Source organism: Polypterus senegalus, chromosome 1 (assembly GCF_016835505.1).
Source record: "Polypterus senegalus isolate Bchr_013 chromosome 1, ASM1683550v1, whole genome shotgun sequence".
Lineage (NCBI taxonomy): Eukaryota > Metazoa > Chordata > Cladistia > Polypteriformes > Polypteridae > Polypterus > Polypterus senegalus.
Genome location: NC_053154.1, coordinates 41,882,892 through 41,898,677, shown reverse-complemented (window position 1 = coordinate 41,898,677; position 15,786 = coordinate 41,882,892). Strand labels below are relative to the sequence as shown.

The 15,786-nt window shown below is 36.1% G+C and overlaps 1 protein-coding gene across 1 annotated transcript in view; it reads right to left on the bottom strand.

The window, feature by feature from the left end:
- The window catches only part of prmt5 (protein arginine methyltransferase 5), a 70,784-nt gene extending 61,350 nt beyond the window's left edge, over positions 1-9,434 (bottom strand). The window contains exon 1 of the mRNA XM_039747984.1: positions 9,243-9,434. Within this exon, the coding sequence (XP_039603918.1) occupies positions 9,243-9,340 (98 nt within the window). The 5' untranslated portion in view covers positions 9,341-9,434. The remainder of the gene's footprint in view (positions 1-9,242) is intronic.
- Between the last annotated feature and the right edge of the window lie 6,352 nt (positions 9,435-15,786).

Genomic DNA, 15,786 nt, shown 5'->3' with positions numbered 1-15,786 from the left:
TTCATTCAGACATCTCAGGGTCTCAAAACAGAAAACTCCACTAATATGAAATGTGTAATATGTTACTCACCCCTGAGTTAACTACTTCTCATTAACACTGCCATATAAGATCAAGAAAGGCAAAATATAAATGTGACACCTTCATCTCCCTTCCAAACAATACACAATAAGCTAATAAACAAATTACATCATTCTATTAAGGGAAACAGGGAGGCTTGGGTAACAAATAATGAATCTGCAAGAATCTAACATTTTCTCAAAATGCCACTGGTAATGAACATGGACAAAGCATAAAATCTCTTAATTGTGTCTGTGAGAGTCTGAGTGAGTGTAAAATGATGAATAGTAAATTGCATACAAGCACAAAGAAATTCGCATTACAAATCAAAAACTGGTGCAAATTCCTTGGTGCAATGTGATGCTGTCTCCAAGGTTACAACTGACAAAAGGTTCCAGAATCTGAAGGCTGCTGAGCAGTATATACTGTACTAATTGTAGAAATTTTCTGAGACACTATAATACAATATTGTAATACTTGGGTTTGACAGATACAGTATTGTGTCCTCCCCCAAAGTATTCGGATTTCATCCTACAAAACTGAAAATGCAATATTCCTGTTTTAAAATAAATTAAGTTAAAGTTCTGATCAACATTAACCATAAGAGTTCACCAAGGTCACTCAAAAAATTCAGTGTAAGTAGATAAAATCTCAGTTGTCACCACTATAAGACTGATATTCATGTATGATACACTAGCTACGTTACCTGATGAAGACAGGTAATAAAATACATACTTAAAAAATGATACCACTTGTCCTATGTGTATCTTCACTGCCTTTCCTCTGCATTCTTGTGTCTGATCCTCTCTTGACTGCCGCTCGCTCTGTGAAGCAAGTTACCGTAAAGACTGCTTTTCAGACACTCATTTCAAAGTGCCTTGCAAGCCCCTGTCTGCTTTTATACTTCTCCATCTTTGAAGGTGACTCTCTGCGTTGCTCCATTGTCTTTACTCTCCCTTGTATGCCTCACACTCGCACTTCCTCTTTTGATTGTGTCACCAAAGCCAAGCTTACCAATCAAATTGCTCAGACGGACTGGACGCAAACACACAGATCTTAGCATTTTATTATATAGTAAAAAGATAGCACAGGCATTTATATATCATCTAAAACATAGTTCTGGGCAATGGATTTTGAGATGAGGCTTTATGTTTGTAATACATTCCTTAACCAAATTTTCCATATTTAAAATTGTGGGCTTCACAAGTGTTACTTATCATAAGAGGTACATTTCCACAATAAATGTGCAGTTTTCACAATAAATTATTACAATTTCATACTCCCAGGTCATGGCAATGTTAGCAAATATGTGCGACATGTTAAACACTGTTTAGATTCTCAAACACTAATAAAACTTCAACATTAACCACTCTCAAAAATGACAAAAAAATACTTTAATGCTGAGCATCAAACTCATTTTTATTATTTTTTTTTATTTAAAGGCATTACTTTTCTTTCCCTTTGCTACATTTACACTTTTTCATAGCTGACAAATCAAGAAAGCAGTGATAAGCACCTATTATGGATGTCATGATACCCAACTTATTCAATACCAATACCAGTAAACTTTTACAATACACAACACCTCTCAATACCACGACAAAAACAGAAACCCATTCAATGGCTTTTTATTAAAGTATTTCCATTTAGGGAACAATATTGGGCTTTTTTTTTCAGTAATACAATATACAATATATAAATATCGGTAACAACAGCTTTAAAAAATTGGTATATCTATCAAATAGTTACTCAACTATCATTTAAGTAAACCAGTATTGACATTCATAAATATCAAAATACAAGGCTTGAATTTTAATGTGTGGCAGAAATGTAGGTTCCCACAGTGTAACAACAAATTGGGTTATAATCTTGGAGGGGATTTCAGCATAGGGTTTATAAACAATGGTAAAATCAAAAACTACCTAATTTATCTTAGCATGTACACATTGTAAATTTATTCTAATATTGTCCAGTAACTGAAACTACTGATTTAAATCCATTTAAAATACTGTATAAAACTTCAAACATTATTATACCTGTACTGTTGAATTAGTAAATTCCAAGTCTGGGAGCATGCACTGGTACAGTGTATTGCCGCACCCACTACACAACGAAACAACTCGGGATCCAGTTGGCAACCCCCCAGGCAGACACACGGTCCAGTCCCACCCTCTGGAAAGGACCCTCTATCTGCTGCAGCTAGGTGTTACGTGGGCAATCCCTTGGCCTGGTCCAGCCACTCGGGTCCCGAACAATGAGGATCCTACGAACTGGATCAACCTCTGGGAAACACACCACATAGCCATAGTGCTGTAACTGACGCTCCCTCACAATGCAGGTAATGTGCCTCATTCAGGACTCCATGAGCAACCTCTCATTTGACACAAAGTTAAACCAACAATACCCAAGGATTTTACGGAGAAACACAGTACCAAAGGAGTCCAGAGTGCATCTCAGGTCACTGAATAGCATCCATGTCTCTCAACCATATAGCAAGACATAGAAGCACTAGGACTCTAAAGACTCAGACCTTCGTCCTTTTGCATAGATATCAGAAGCGCCACACACCACTTTCCAGTGACCTCATGACCCCACATGCTCTCCCAATCCGTCTACTGACTTCAAGACACATGATATCCGATATGGTGTTCCACAAGGCTCTATCCTGGGTCCGCTGCTTTTCTCAATCTATATGCTTCCGTTGGGTCAGATTATCTCAGGTTACAACGTGAGTAGTTACCACAGCTATGCTGATGACACACAGCTGTACTTATCTATAGCACCTGATGACTCTGACTCTTTCGATACACTAACACAATGTCTTACTGGTATATCTGAATGGATGAATAGTCATTTTCCCAAACTAAATAAAGAGAAAACTGAAATTTTAGTAATTGGCAATAATGGATTCAATGAGGTTATCAGAAATAAACTTGATGCACTAGGGTTAAAAGTTAAGACAGAAGTAAAAAATTTAGGGGTAACCGTTGACTGTAATCTGAATTTTAAATCGCATATTCATCAGACCACTAGGACAGCATTTTTTCACTTAAGAAACATAGCAAAAGTTAGACCTCTTATATCTTTGAAAGATGCTGAGAAATTAATTCACACTTTTGTTTTCTGTAGACTAGATTACTGTAACGCACTCCTCTCAGGACGACCCAAAAAAGACATAAATCACTTGCAACGAGTGCAGAATGCAGCTGCTAGAATCCTAACTAGGAAAAGAAAATCCGAACACATTTCTCCAGTTTTGATGTCACTACACTGGTTACCTGTGTCATTCAGGATTGACTTTAAAATTCTGCTTATGGTTTATAAAGCCTTAAATAATCTTGCGCCATCTTATATATCGGAATGCCTGACACCTTATATTCCAAATCGTAACCTTAGATCTTCAAACGAGTGTCTCCTTATAATTCCAAAAGCTAAACTTAAAAGAAGTGGTGAGGCGGCCTTCTGCTGTTATGCACCTAAAATCTGGAATAGCTTGCCAATAGGAATTTGCCAGGCAAATACAGTAGAGCACTTTAAAACACTGCTGAAAACACATTACTTTAACATGGCTTTCTCCTAACTTCACTTTAACTTAATACTGATACTCTGTATGTTCAATTCATCATAATAACTATTCATAACTGCTGATGGCTGTACCCAAGAGGTAATTAAAGGACTGGATTTTGTTTTTTAGCCAGGACACTCGCAAGCCCAGACACTCAGACTCTTCGCTCAGTCTCCAATCAGAGCCTCCATTGACTCCGCAAAGATCACAACATCATCAACAAAGTCAAGATGACCCACAGCTGCTGGACCCCACAACCTTCCCCAACACCCAGTCCATACAAGCATTGAACAGAGTAGGAGCAAGAACACACCCCTAACGAACCCCAGAATCAACTGGGAAAAACACAGAGGTTCGGCCTCCACTCTGTGTGGCACTCACAGCACCAGTGTATAGAACGCTCATGATATCTAGAAACCTCAAGGGGATTCCATGAACCCTCAGGATATCCCACAGGGCAGCTCAATCAGCTGAGTCGAACGCTTTATTAAAATCAACAAAGGCTGCAAAGAAACTCTGCCAATATTCGTGTTTGAATGAATATTCTTGCTGTTAGCTTTTAACCCTTGTAACTGTTAACTCTAAAACTGAATGTCACCCACCAATAGCCGCCCACACATAGTCATCCAGTGAACACCGGCTGGTGACAAAGGGTGGGCTTTCACACAGCATTTGTGGTGACAGAACGAGCTGAATACAGGCATGTAAAGGCTGTGGAATAGAAAGCGATTTATGTGCCACCTTTCTTTGAGCTTTTTGTATATTGAGATGTAATTCAAACGCCTGAAATTGGAATGTGGTAGTCAACAAAAGCTTTACCGTATGGACAGAAAAATCCAGAGTAAGAGTGAGTAACGTTTCAGTTTGTTTCTCAGGTGCCTGCTTTTTGCTTACAGTAATTCACCTGCTACTTCGCACGCAAAGTATAGAGAAAGTATAGTAATCATGGAAAAAAAAAAAAAAAAATCGACCTCAACATTTTGATGAATCTTAACATTTTAGACCTGCCCGAGTCCAAAAATACTGTTTTTTGGAATTGTATGTGTGTGTAAACATGATAATTCAAACTTGCAATGAGATTGATGGATGAAAATTGGCATCTGGTTGTTCCACCACAATTGTAGATCTGTATTAATGTTTGGGCCAAATCCATCAGCCGGAAGTGGTACTTTACCTGAACACATACTCAATTTTTTTTTATTAATGCAGCTGCAGAGTCCAATTTATTCAATTTTACTTTTATAATAATTGTTCAATATATTATTAATTTGATTTGCTGTTGCTGGTTCTTTAATGTACATAATATAATAATCATTGTCATGCGGTTTACTCCTCAAATATCCATCCCCATAACTGAGTACACAAGAAAGTCGAGAGGAGACCACTCCTGATTTATGAAAATAAAATAGCGCTGATTGAGAGACTGACAAGGTCATCGTACAATCACTTTTGCTTTAAAAATATAATTTAAAAACAAAGCAATACAAACCTTGTAAAATTCCCGAGTTGGCAACGTCTCTACTGAACTACAGGTAGGTAGGCGAAGACAGTCTGCCAAGTGATGAAAAGCTAAACATACTAATGTGTTTTTGTATTTATGCTATATTTATTAATCTTTTTTTAATTAATATTCATCATTCTTAACACCTGATATTGTGAAAACAACCCAATAACAGAATTATGTTTAAAAATATCTGACCCCATTTTTGCAATGTTTCTCTCTCTCTCTCTCTCTCTCAAAACAGATAGTTAAAATCATATTTTTTTTTGTTGTTAACATCCACCATATCATACATATTGCATACCAGGGATTTTCCTTGCGTTGTATTAAAAATGATAAAATTGTGCAAAATTGTTCATATTCAGCACCTGATTTTGATCCAAAACCAAATAGTAAAGTATGTTGTGTAGTAAGCTTCCACTAACATTAAACTTGTATCCAAAACCATTAAGTGTACAGTTCTGTCTCAATATGGCACAAAAACTAAACTCCATAGTAGCTCTTCAACCATACCATAATTACTAAAACTAATAGATATAAAATAAGATAGAAATGTAAAATAAAAACTGAAAATACACGATGAAGGAAAACTAAAAATAAACTGAATTTCCAAGTATGGTCAGAAAAAATACAGAAATAAAAACTAATATAAAAAGGCAAAACTATAATAACCTTGATTCACAGTCTCTTTTAAATTGGCATAATCTAAGTTCAGTAATTCTCACAGATTGTGCTGCATTCATGTGTCATAATTAAGTCATATTTATTTGTGTCTTCTAATATCTGAAACACTGAGTTGAAAAAGTACAGAAAATACCATTCCTTTAAATCTGAAATTTCAAGTGATAAATCATAGATTATAATAATATATCAGATTTATAACAGTATGTTACTGGCTGTGTTATCTGGCTTTGCTCAGGAAATTTCCTAAGACAATAGGCCTCAGTCATAGTGTGGCATGGAGTAGGCAAACTGGGAGATCTGGTTCAGGTAAAGAAAATTGCTGCAACATCTCCAAATTCTGTTGGGCTTAGGGTCCTACTGTATTAGTCCTTCTAATGTATAAGAAGTTCAGTGTATCTAATTGAGTACTTTTCTGTATGTAGTACTGGTACTTTTTTTTTTTTTATATATAAACACCAGAAGCTTATTAGTTCACTTATTAGCTCCTTACTCTTGAACACATGATTTTACTGCACAATAGCCTTTAGGTAAAACATTCCTTCCGTTAAGCAATTTGAGCTTTTCCTAGTGACTTGGCTTTTGTTATTGATTATTGCAAAATAGAATTTTAGAGGAAACTGTAGAGTTTTGAATTGAAACAGGTAATTAGCAGGAATAATGAGAACTAAAAATTCTCACAAATAAATGAAATAAAGGTAGAAAATGGAAAATGATGGAAAGCCAAATAAAAACTAGAGCAAATTGAAAACCTAAACTTGCAAAGCCCACTATATGCATATCATAAAACAGTATCAAGCCAGCTGAACTATACTCAACTTCAGATGTGGGTTTTACCTTGTACACTCAAGAATTTGTTTTCGAGTTTATCAGCTGTCATATATTCACTTTTAGAGGATGCAGTAGTATAGTACTACTGTAATTTTTTTTTTTTTTTAAATATTTTATTAATTTGGCTTTGTTCTGAAAGCCAAAGGCAGGCAATAAAGTTCTAACACTAAATCGTGTTTTACTTTAACTTATTAAATACAGCAAAGACATTTACAGGCTGTAAATTTACACGGTCCAGGCAATGAACTGAACGTTTTAAGAATTGTACAGAAGAGGTGAAAAGAAATAATAATCATGAACTTTGTACAGTGTCCACCCCTCTCTCTGTTCTGGCTGTGAGCAATTCATTAACTGAGCTGAAGTGAAGCAACAAAAAAGTTAAACATGTTCCTCGAATGTTATGAATTAAAACAAAATAGAACTTTTGTCTCCCAAGTAGTGTAAAAAAAAAAAAAAAAAAAAATTAAGTGACACTTAAAAAGTAAATAATGGAGAATGAAACTAATTTAATGTTTTATATACTTTGATTATAAAATTTGATGTGTAACAGAAAATGTGTTACTTTTGCATTCATTTTTCTTTTTTGAAAGAAAAGCTACACATTTCACCCTCAAGCATCTATTATTAAATCCCAGCCTATACCTGAATGTTCATGAAAAACAACAAATGAACATTTTGAGTGCAACTGCTTTAAATGTGACCTACCGATTCCTGTCATGTGGCTAAGTTCGACTGCCTGTATTTCATTTAAATATTTGAACAAAAAATCCTCATAACAGTTCTAGGAACAGGAATATTTTTGGATTTGCCTGCTAGTGGATTTTAGAAGACACTCTTCATCACCTACACCTCAAGTTATAAATTGGGTCACTGTGAAAAGATTGTAATCATTTACATTTCTTGAAAACTATCACTCACAAACTGAACTGGGATGAAAATATAACTGCTCTTATCAAAACATCTCAGCAGCATATGTCTTTGCCCATCAACTTAAAAAGTTTAACCTGTTCATATCATTGCTGGTACAGTTTTATTGATCTGTTAGCATCTTCTCACAAACTACAGCGTGCTATTCAAACAAAAAAAGATTGCAGACCTGAAACTGAACTCCATGGAGGACACATCAAGGGTCAGAAAAAGTGTCAGAAATATAATCAGACTACACCCACCCAAACAACCATCTCTTTCAGTTATTAAAAATGAAGAAATGTTAAGTCACTAAAGGCAGGCAGTCACTAGACATTTAAACAGTTTCTATCTCACCACAGTCGCTATGTTTAAACACAATCGAAGATTAATGTCTGTCTTTTCACGATTTTGAATTACCTTTAATCTAAATTTGGTTTACTTTGTGCTTGTTGTTATGAGGACTTACTTGAAATACTACTGGGGAGGAGTGCAATTCTACATTAGTATATTGCTCTATGTTTTTGTGCAAATATTTTTCATTTGTATTGTATATAAAGACATGATGGTGTTGTGCACTGTAATATTGTGTTATATACCATTGTATTGTATTTACCTTGTTATGTGTATGAATGTAACACCAAGAGAAATTTCAAGTAAAGTATGTTGCCTGGCAATTAATAAAGTACATGCCTGCTATCTATGAATAATATTATCCGAGCTCTGTTTATATATATATATATATATATATATATATATATATATATATATATATATATATATATATATATATATATAGTCCAGATTTATGCTGATCTTAAAAACACCTAAACTTCCACTTTTCACTAATATTTAGTCATCCTTCATGTCTCTGGATGCTTACTCACCAAACGGATCTTTAAACGTGTGCTTTCTAGTTCTGGCTACGCTGTAGCATGTCTCCTACACAGCAGCATGAGGTGGGAACCATCAGTGCCCAGGACGGCTGGGAACGGACAATAACGCCAGCCTTTAAGATATAGTGGAAAAACTATCACTAAATCTCGAAAGCATATTGTTAAATAATAAAAATAACTCACCTTACAAGAAGGAATTATTTACAAATCGCTTGAACGTACTGGTTACATCTGCATTTTCAATTAAAATACCTATAAACTGCAATCTGATGTTGCGCAATTAAAATATCTGTCAATATCATGGGGGTATCACTAGACCACTCACTGTGGGGAGTATTTGAACGGTCTTCCTAATACTGTATCTGAAAATGTAATGAAATGCTATAGCTAGCTGAATAAAAACTTATTTTAAGGGCTACATCCTGTGAACTCAGCCTTTTATTACGTGTTGTATCGTTCTCTCAAGTCACAGAGTAACTGCTCCACTGTTGAAAAAAGAGGCAAACTTCAAATAATGAAAATAGAACTATGAACCGAAACGGACATGCTATCGAAAAAAACTACAGGCTAAAATCAAACACCCTAAAAAGTGACAGGCAGAATTAACGAGCACGTGTTGAGCAACCACCCTGTTTGAGAATCGGAATTAGCGTCTAATCTTATATTCCCACCTTCCATAGCCGGCTTGCAAAAGGTCAAAACCGGCATCTGTACAGCCACGTGCGAGAGAAACAAACAGAAAATCACATCCCGTTCGTTGGAGTTAAACCTCTCAGTCTCTTTCTACGGACGCCGCTCACTTACCCAAGGCGTGCAACAGCTCCCAGGGTATCTCCCACTTCAGGAACAGAGCTCAGATCCCGGCCGCTTGACACTCTACTTGACGTTCCAACTGAAGCCATGTTCGCAGACTTTCATCCACAGAGCTCACATACAGGTGTCTATCTGCAGTGTTCGCGGCACACAAAAGTTCGCCTCTCGACTTCCGGTTCCGTAGTGATTTGTGACGTCATTGTTTTGCGCTGTGCACGTGCCGGGCGCGAGCAGGGTAAAGCCCACGTGGGACTTCATTCATTCATAGTCCCAAAGAATAATACTAAAAATTAGATCAAAGAATTCAAAAGACATAAGGGAAAAAATGACTCAAGCGGCTAGATAACACAGGTCTGTAAAATTAAACTCATAAAATCGTTTTAATTGTCAGTAGTTTTTTTTGTTTCGTTCATTAAAAAATAAATGTACTCATTCAAAATAACAATATAAATGTATAATGTTTTCATCACGTCAAATTTCAGTACAAAACTGAAAAGAAATTGAATTAGACAATTACAAGTTATTCATGTACTATATAATTTTGTTCACAATTAATGTATCAATTTAACATATAGTACGTGGGTGTTGTACCGTGTTAACCATGATGGATATAGTGAGAAGTCAAGCATGGCTAAGTAAAAGATTACAATATGCAAGCTTTCGAGGTAACTCAGACCCCTTCTTCAGGCAAGATGATGTAAGGGGCCTGAGTTGCCTCGAAAGCTTGCATATTGTAATGTTTTTACTTAGCCAATAAAGGGTGTCATTTTGCTTGACTTCTTAATTTAACGTGAAAATATTTAGTCGACCTAATATTAATATATATAGAAAGAAGATACATATAAAGAACAATATTCATTAATTTACATATACGTTCTTTAGTTTTTGTCACTTAATAGTTTTTTTGATCCAAAACGCTGTTCGTTGGCCCGTCATTTATGCACTTTTTTGATGTGTCCCTATGAATCATCCTGCAGTAATCCGCCATCATGCAGACATCCCAAAGTCCCTGGTACCTTCTTTCCATTTTCTTGATATTATGATGGAGTCACTCACCCTGCTCTTAACTTACTGCTCCAAGGTTTTCAGGGCGAAATTCCAAATGCAAATCCAAAAAGTGAACTTTGAGACTTAAGGTGCAACCCAATTCATTACACTTTTTTCATAATTTCATAACAATATTTTCATAATTTTTATAATTTGGGTCATTATTATTAACGACAAACTTAGAAATTTCTTTTTTAAAAGATGCCCAAACCTCTCAATTCAGGTCATCCATTGCACCATCAAATTCTGCATCAGAAATCAGCTTTCTAATATCAGGTCTGTCAAAAACGCTCTCTTAGTTTAACCTCAGACAATTCCAGTTATATTCTATTATTGAATAAAGCACCTATTTTAATTTTAATATTACAAAATATATAATTTAAACAAATGATCATGACAATAAAATTTGATATTTAATTAATTGTAGTGCAAAAACAGTAAACAAATCAGTTTATAGCAAAGAAAGTGTTTTGTGAATGTTACATGATGGAAAAGAATGGTTTTCATTTTTTTAACTCAGCACCCAAAAATGTATAAAAATCATGTGAAATAATTTTCAGTGTATAGCTGTGAATGGGCAAGATGTCATAATCTGCAATAAGTATAATAGTTGTTTGGTACTCCCTTGTCATTAAATAATAGTTTTGTAGTAATTAACATTAAGGTATTTAGTTTCATAAACAGCTACCAAAGTATTTACTACAGAGTAATATTACTAATAAGTTATTCTGAAAAACTGTGAAGGTTAATCAAGAATCAGGGTAAATGATACAAATGATGGCTTGCGTCAGTGTAATTACAGTTAGTCAGTCACGGGAGTCTGCTGGAGCCAATCCCAGTCAACACAGGGCGCAAGGCAGGAACAAACCACAGACCAACCGCAGGGCTCACACACACCAAGCACACACTAGGGACAATTTCGGATCGCCAATGCACCTAACCTGCATGTCTTTGGACTGTGGGAGCACCCAGAGGAAACCTGCGCAGACACAAGGAAAACATGCAAACACAATGCAGGGAGGACCCGGGAAGCAAACCCAGATCTCCTTACTGTGAGGCACCAGTGCTACCACTGTGCCACTGTGCCACCCCAGTGTAATTACATATTACACAAATGTTTAATTGATGACACAATTGCTACCTGCAATTGTTATTTGAAGAGGATTAGCAAAAGTTAGAACTCTTATATCATTGAAAGATGCTGAGAAATCAGTTCACGCTTTTGTTTTCAGTCGTCTAGATTACTGTAATGCACTCCTCTCAGGACTATCCAAAAAAGATGTAAATCGTTTGCAACTAGTGCAGAATGCAGCTGCTAGAATCCTAACTAAGAAAAGAAAATCCGAGCACATCTCTCCAGTTTTGATGTCACAACACTGGTTACCTGTGTCATTCAGAATTGACTTTAAAATACTGCTTATTGTTTACAAAGCCTTAAATAATCTCCCTTCTTCTTATATATCGGAATGTCTGACACCTTATATTCCAAATCGTAACCTTAGATCCTCAAATGAATGTCTGCTTAGAATTCCAAGAACAACACTTAAAAGAAGTGGTGAGGCGGCCTTCTGCTGTTATGCACCTAAAATCTGGAATAGCTTGCCAATAGGAATTCACAAGGCTGATACGGTGGAGCACTTTAAAAAAATGCTAAAAACACATTACTTTAACATGGCTTTCTGATATCCTCACTTTCATTTAATCCTGATACTCAGTATATTCAATTCATTATAATAACTATTCATGATGGCTCTAAAATCCGTACTGACCCCTACTCTCTCTTCTGTTTCTTTTCCCAGTTTTCTGTGGTGGCGACCTGCGGCATCACCACCTAATCAAAGCACCGTGATGTCCTACATTGATGAATTAAAAGCCAGAAGTCTACATGATCATCATCATCAAGTCCTTCCAAGAGAACCCTAAATACAAAGAGGACTGTTTTATTTATGTTACGTAAAATGCCCAGAGGGGTCTCATGGCCTGAAATCCCTGCAGATTTTATTTTTTCTCTCCAGCCATCTGGAGTTTTCTTTTTGTTTTTTCTGTCCTCCCTGGCCATCGGACCTAACGCTCTTTCTTTGTTAATTAGTGTTGTCTTATTCTAATTCTTACTTTGTCTTTTATTTCTCTATCTATCTATCTATCTATCTATCTATCTATCTATCTATCTATCTATCTATCTATCTATCTATCTATCTATCTATCTTTTCTTCATTATGTAAAGCACTTTGAGCTACATTATTTGTATGAAAATGTGCTATATAAATAAATTTAGTTGTTATTGTTGTTTTTGTATCCATCCATCTGTATGCCATTCCATTGTTACTATCCTCTAGAGTTTTTTTTTTTTTTTAAATTAGCCTACCTTGTATGATTTAGCTCACACGCCTTAGTTAAAAAAAAAACTAGGTTTAAAAAATTATTTACTTAGCTAGAAAATTTGTGAAAAGGAATGTAGAGAAATTTTCTTATTATGCCATATGCTATAAAACCTCTAGCAGTCAACGCTGACTAGTAACCGTTCCCAACAACTGTTTGATTACTAGCCACTTCATTCATTTCATTGCACATTTAGAGGTTATTTCCAAAAACATCTACAGCCCAGATATTCTGTTTACTATAATATTATTCAAAGTGCAAATTGTTATGGGGCAGGGACAGCACTATCCCCTAGATAACAATGATACTAGTTCTAGCTATACAGGCTACAGAAGATCTTCTTTAGTACAATTGGAGGTCCCTTGTATGTCTAAAGATTGTTTTTTTAACTGAATTTTATGAAAGGGCAAGCAAACAAATGCACAGAACAGAATTGCATCATAACATAACTTAGTCAAATATACAGTAGATTACACATTATCAAAATGGCATTGTCAAGTTAAAGCAATGAGATTATCTCTATTATTATCTATTGATGTTACCCAAAACATTAATTAATTAAAGGGAAAAGTCAAAACATAGAATTTACATAGATCAATAATGCAATCAAACTAAAAAGAGGAGAGTCTTTTATTAGTAACTAGCAAAATACCCGCGCTTCGCAGCGGCGAAGTACTGCCTTAAAATGTTTATTAAGAAGAAAATTAAACCTTTTTAAACTGAGGGAAAATATACCAATAATTATTGTTGAGGATCTCTTCGTATACCACATTGTGAGTCGGCCCTCCGGTTGTAATATGACCAAGCTGTGCGCTGACCTTACTCTTGCGCATGCAACGTACAGTTGGCCATGTGAACAGTAATCTTGTTTCAAATCTCACAGCTTGGATTGCTGCTGTCATAATCGATTTGAGTTTCATGGTTTGTTTCAATTCCGACAGTATTTGTAGGACTTGTGTTGAAGTGACATTCAGCATCTGTCAAGCGTTGTAAGCATACAACCGGTTTCATCGATAACTTCACATCCAGCTTTTGAGAGTTTAAACATTCATAAACATCTAAGTGTCCACTAATGAAATCGTCACCTGTGAATCTAAGATGTTTAAGAGGCATTGGCGGTTGTCGAAAGGTTTAAAATATTTGGCCATTTCGGTACACTTGAAAGCGACAACCGAACAATTCAGTGGCAGCCATCAACTCACATGCAGATGCATAGGTGAAGGGCTTAAACATTTCACTCTTATAGTGCTCCTGTGTAGAATAATTATCTCCTGTACTGTCATCAGTCCACACCTTGAACCTGTCTCAGTCATTCTGTACATAAGACTCAATGTTCCCCCTGGATATCAACAGTGAGCCTGATATGGCCGTGTAATATGTGATGGGGGACCCAACGCCGCTCCACACGGTGATCGAGCTGCAGGCTATGGACTTATATATGTACATAAGTAGGATTCAGTTAGCGTTGGGAACCCGCATACAAAATTTCTTGAAGATGGGCCCATAAGTAACAAAGACTGTTGAAAAGTTCAATATGGCGGCCGACAGTTGCATCATACCACTGAAATAAGTACCAAATTTCAGCCTTCTACCTACACGGGAAGTTGGAGAATTAGTGATGTTGGAAAGTTCAATATGGCGGCTGACAGTAGCGTCATACCACCGAAATAAGTATGTACATTGGTTTCGGTTAGCGCAGGGAAGCCACCTACCAAATTTCGTGAAGATGGGGCCATAAATAAGAAAGTTTAACATGGCGGACGTTATCGACCGTTATGTGTAGAATTTCGAAATGAACCCTGTTTAACTTTAATAAGTAAGCTGTAAGGAATAAGCCTGCCAAATTTCAGCTTTCTACCTACATGGGAAGTTGGAGAATTAGTGATGAGTCAGTGAGTGAGTGAGTGAGTCAGTCAGTGAGGGCTTTGCCTTTTATTAGTACAGATAACATATGCAATTATAATAGCCAAAATAATAAAAATGAAAAACAGCCACACCTTCCAAATCCACTGAATAATAGTCAGTCAGTGACTCACTTAGTCCTGTGCAGGGTCGCAGGGGTCTGCTGGAGTCTATCCCAGCCAGCACAGGGCACAAGACAAGAACATACCCTGGACAAGGGCACAAGTCCATCACAGGGCAAACACAAATGCACACACTCACAGAACCCAACGACACACTACAGCCAATTTAGCACCAGGAATGCACCTAATCTACATGTCTTTGGACTGTGGGGGAAAGTGGAACAGTCTGAGGAAACATATGCAGACACAGAGAGAACATGTAAACTCAGAGCAAGAAGGCAGCAGTGTTACCACTGAATAATTGTTAAAAGTACAGTAACAGAGCCCAGATTAACAGATAACTTGAGCAGGTAATTAAAGTAACATCCTTGTTTAATATATAGGTTTTTATCCCAATATAACTGAGTCATTTCATGTCGAGGGAAGGAGTCATTTTTAATTGCAATAATCTTTTCAAAAGACACGCAAAGGGCTATTTTTCTAAGACCTTAGGAAAGTCTAAAGCAATAGGAGATTTCTAATTCTGTGCTATAACCAGTCTAACTGCAAATAAAGTTTGTAAGATAAGAGTTTGGCATTTATTGTGTGTGGATAACTGTGTACCCCAAACTGAGCACAGTTAACTCAGGAGTTAATTTAACATCTACTATTAAATAAAATGAAAGAAATTTTTGAACCGCTAACCAATAGTGATAAAATGACTTGCAAGACTACCAGATATATACAGTACAAGAGAACAATTTCTACTACTGTATATTGCCTCTAGCATAGAGGAAAAAGGTTTGCATAAACTGTAGCTATTTTCATAAGAGTGAGATACCATCTATAGACCAGCTTTAAACTTAGCTCTATAAGCTTAATACTGTATCTATAAGTAAAATACTGTGTGTAGTCTTGTGTAATGTAGCTAAAGTCAAGAGCCATTGCTAAGCAGAAACAGACATGGTCCAAATCCCTTTCCAACCTTAAGATAGGTTTAAAAAGAACTTCTGTTATCTAAGGATGAATAAAGCACTTTTATTCCTTTAGTTTTATAAGGAGGATCTATAAACCATTGTATGTGAAGTATAAAAGTAGAGCTTTCA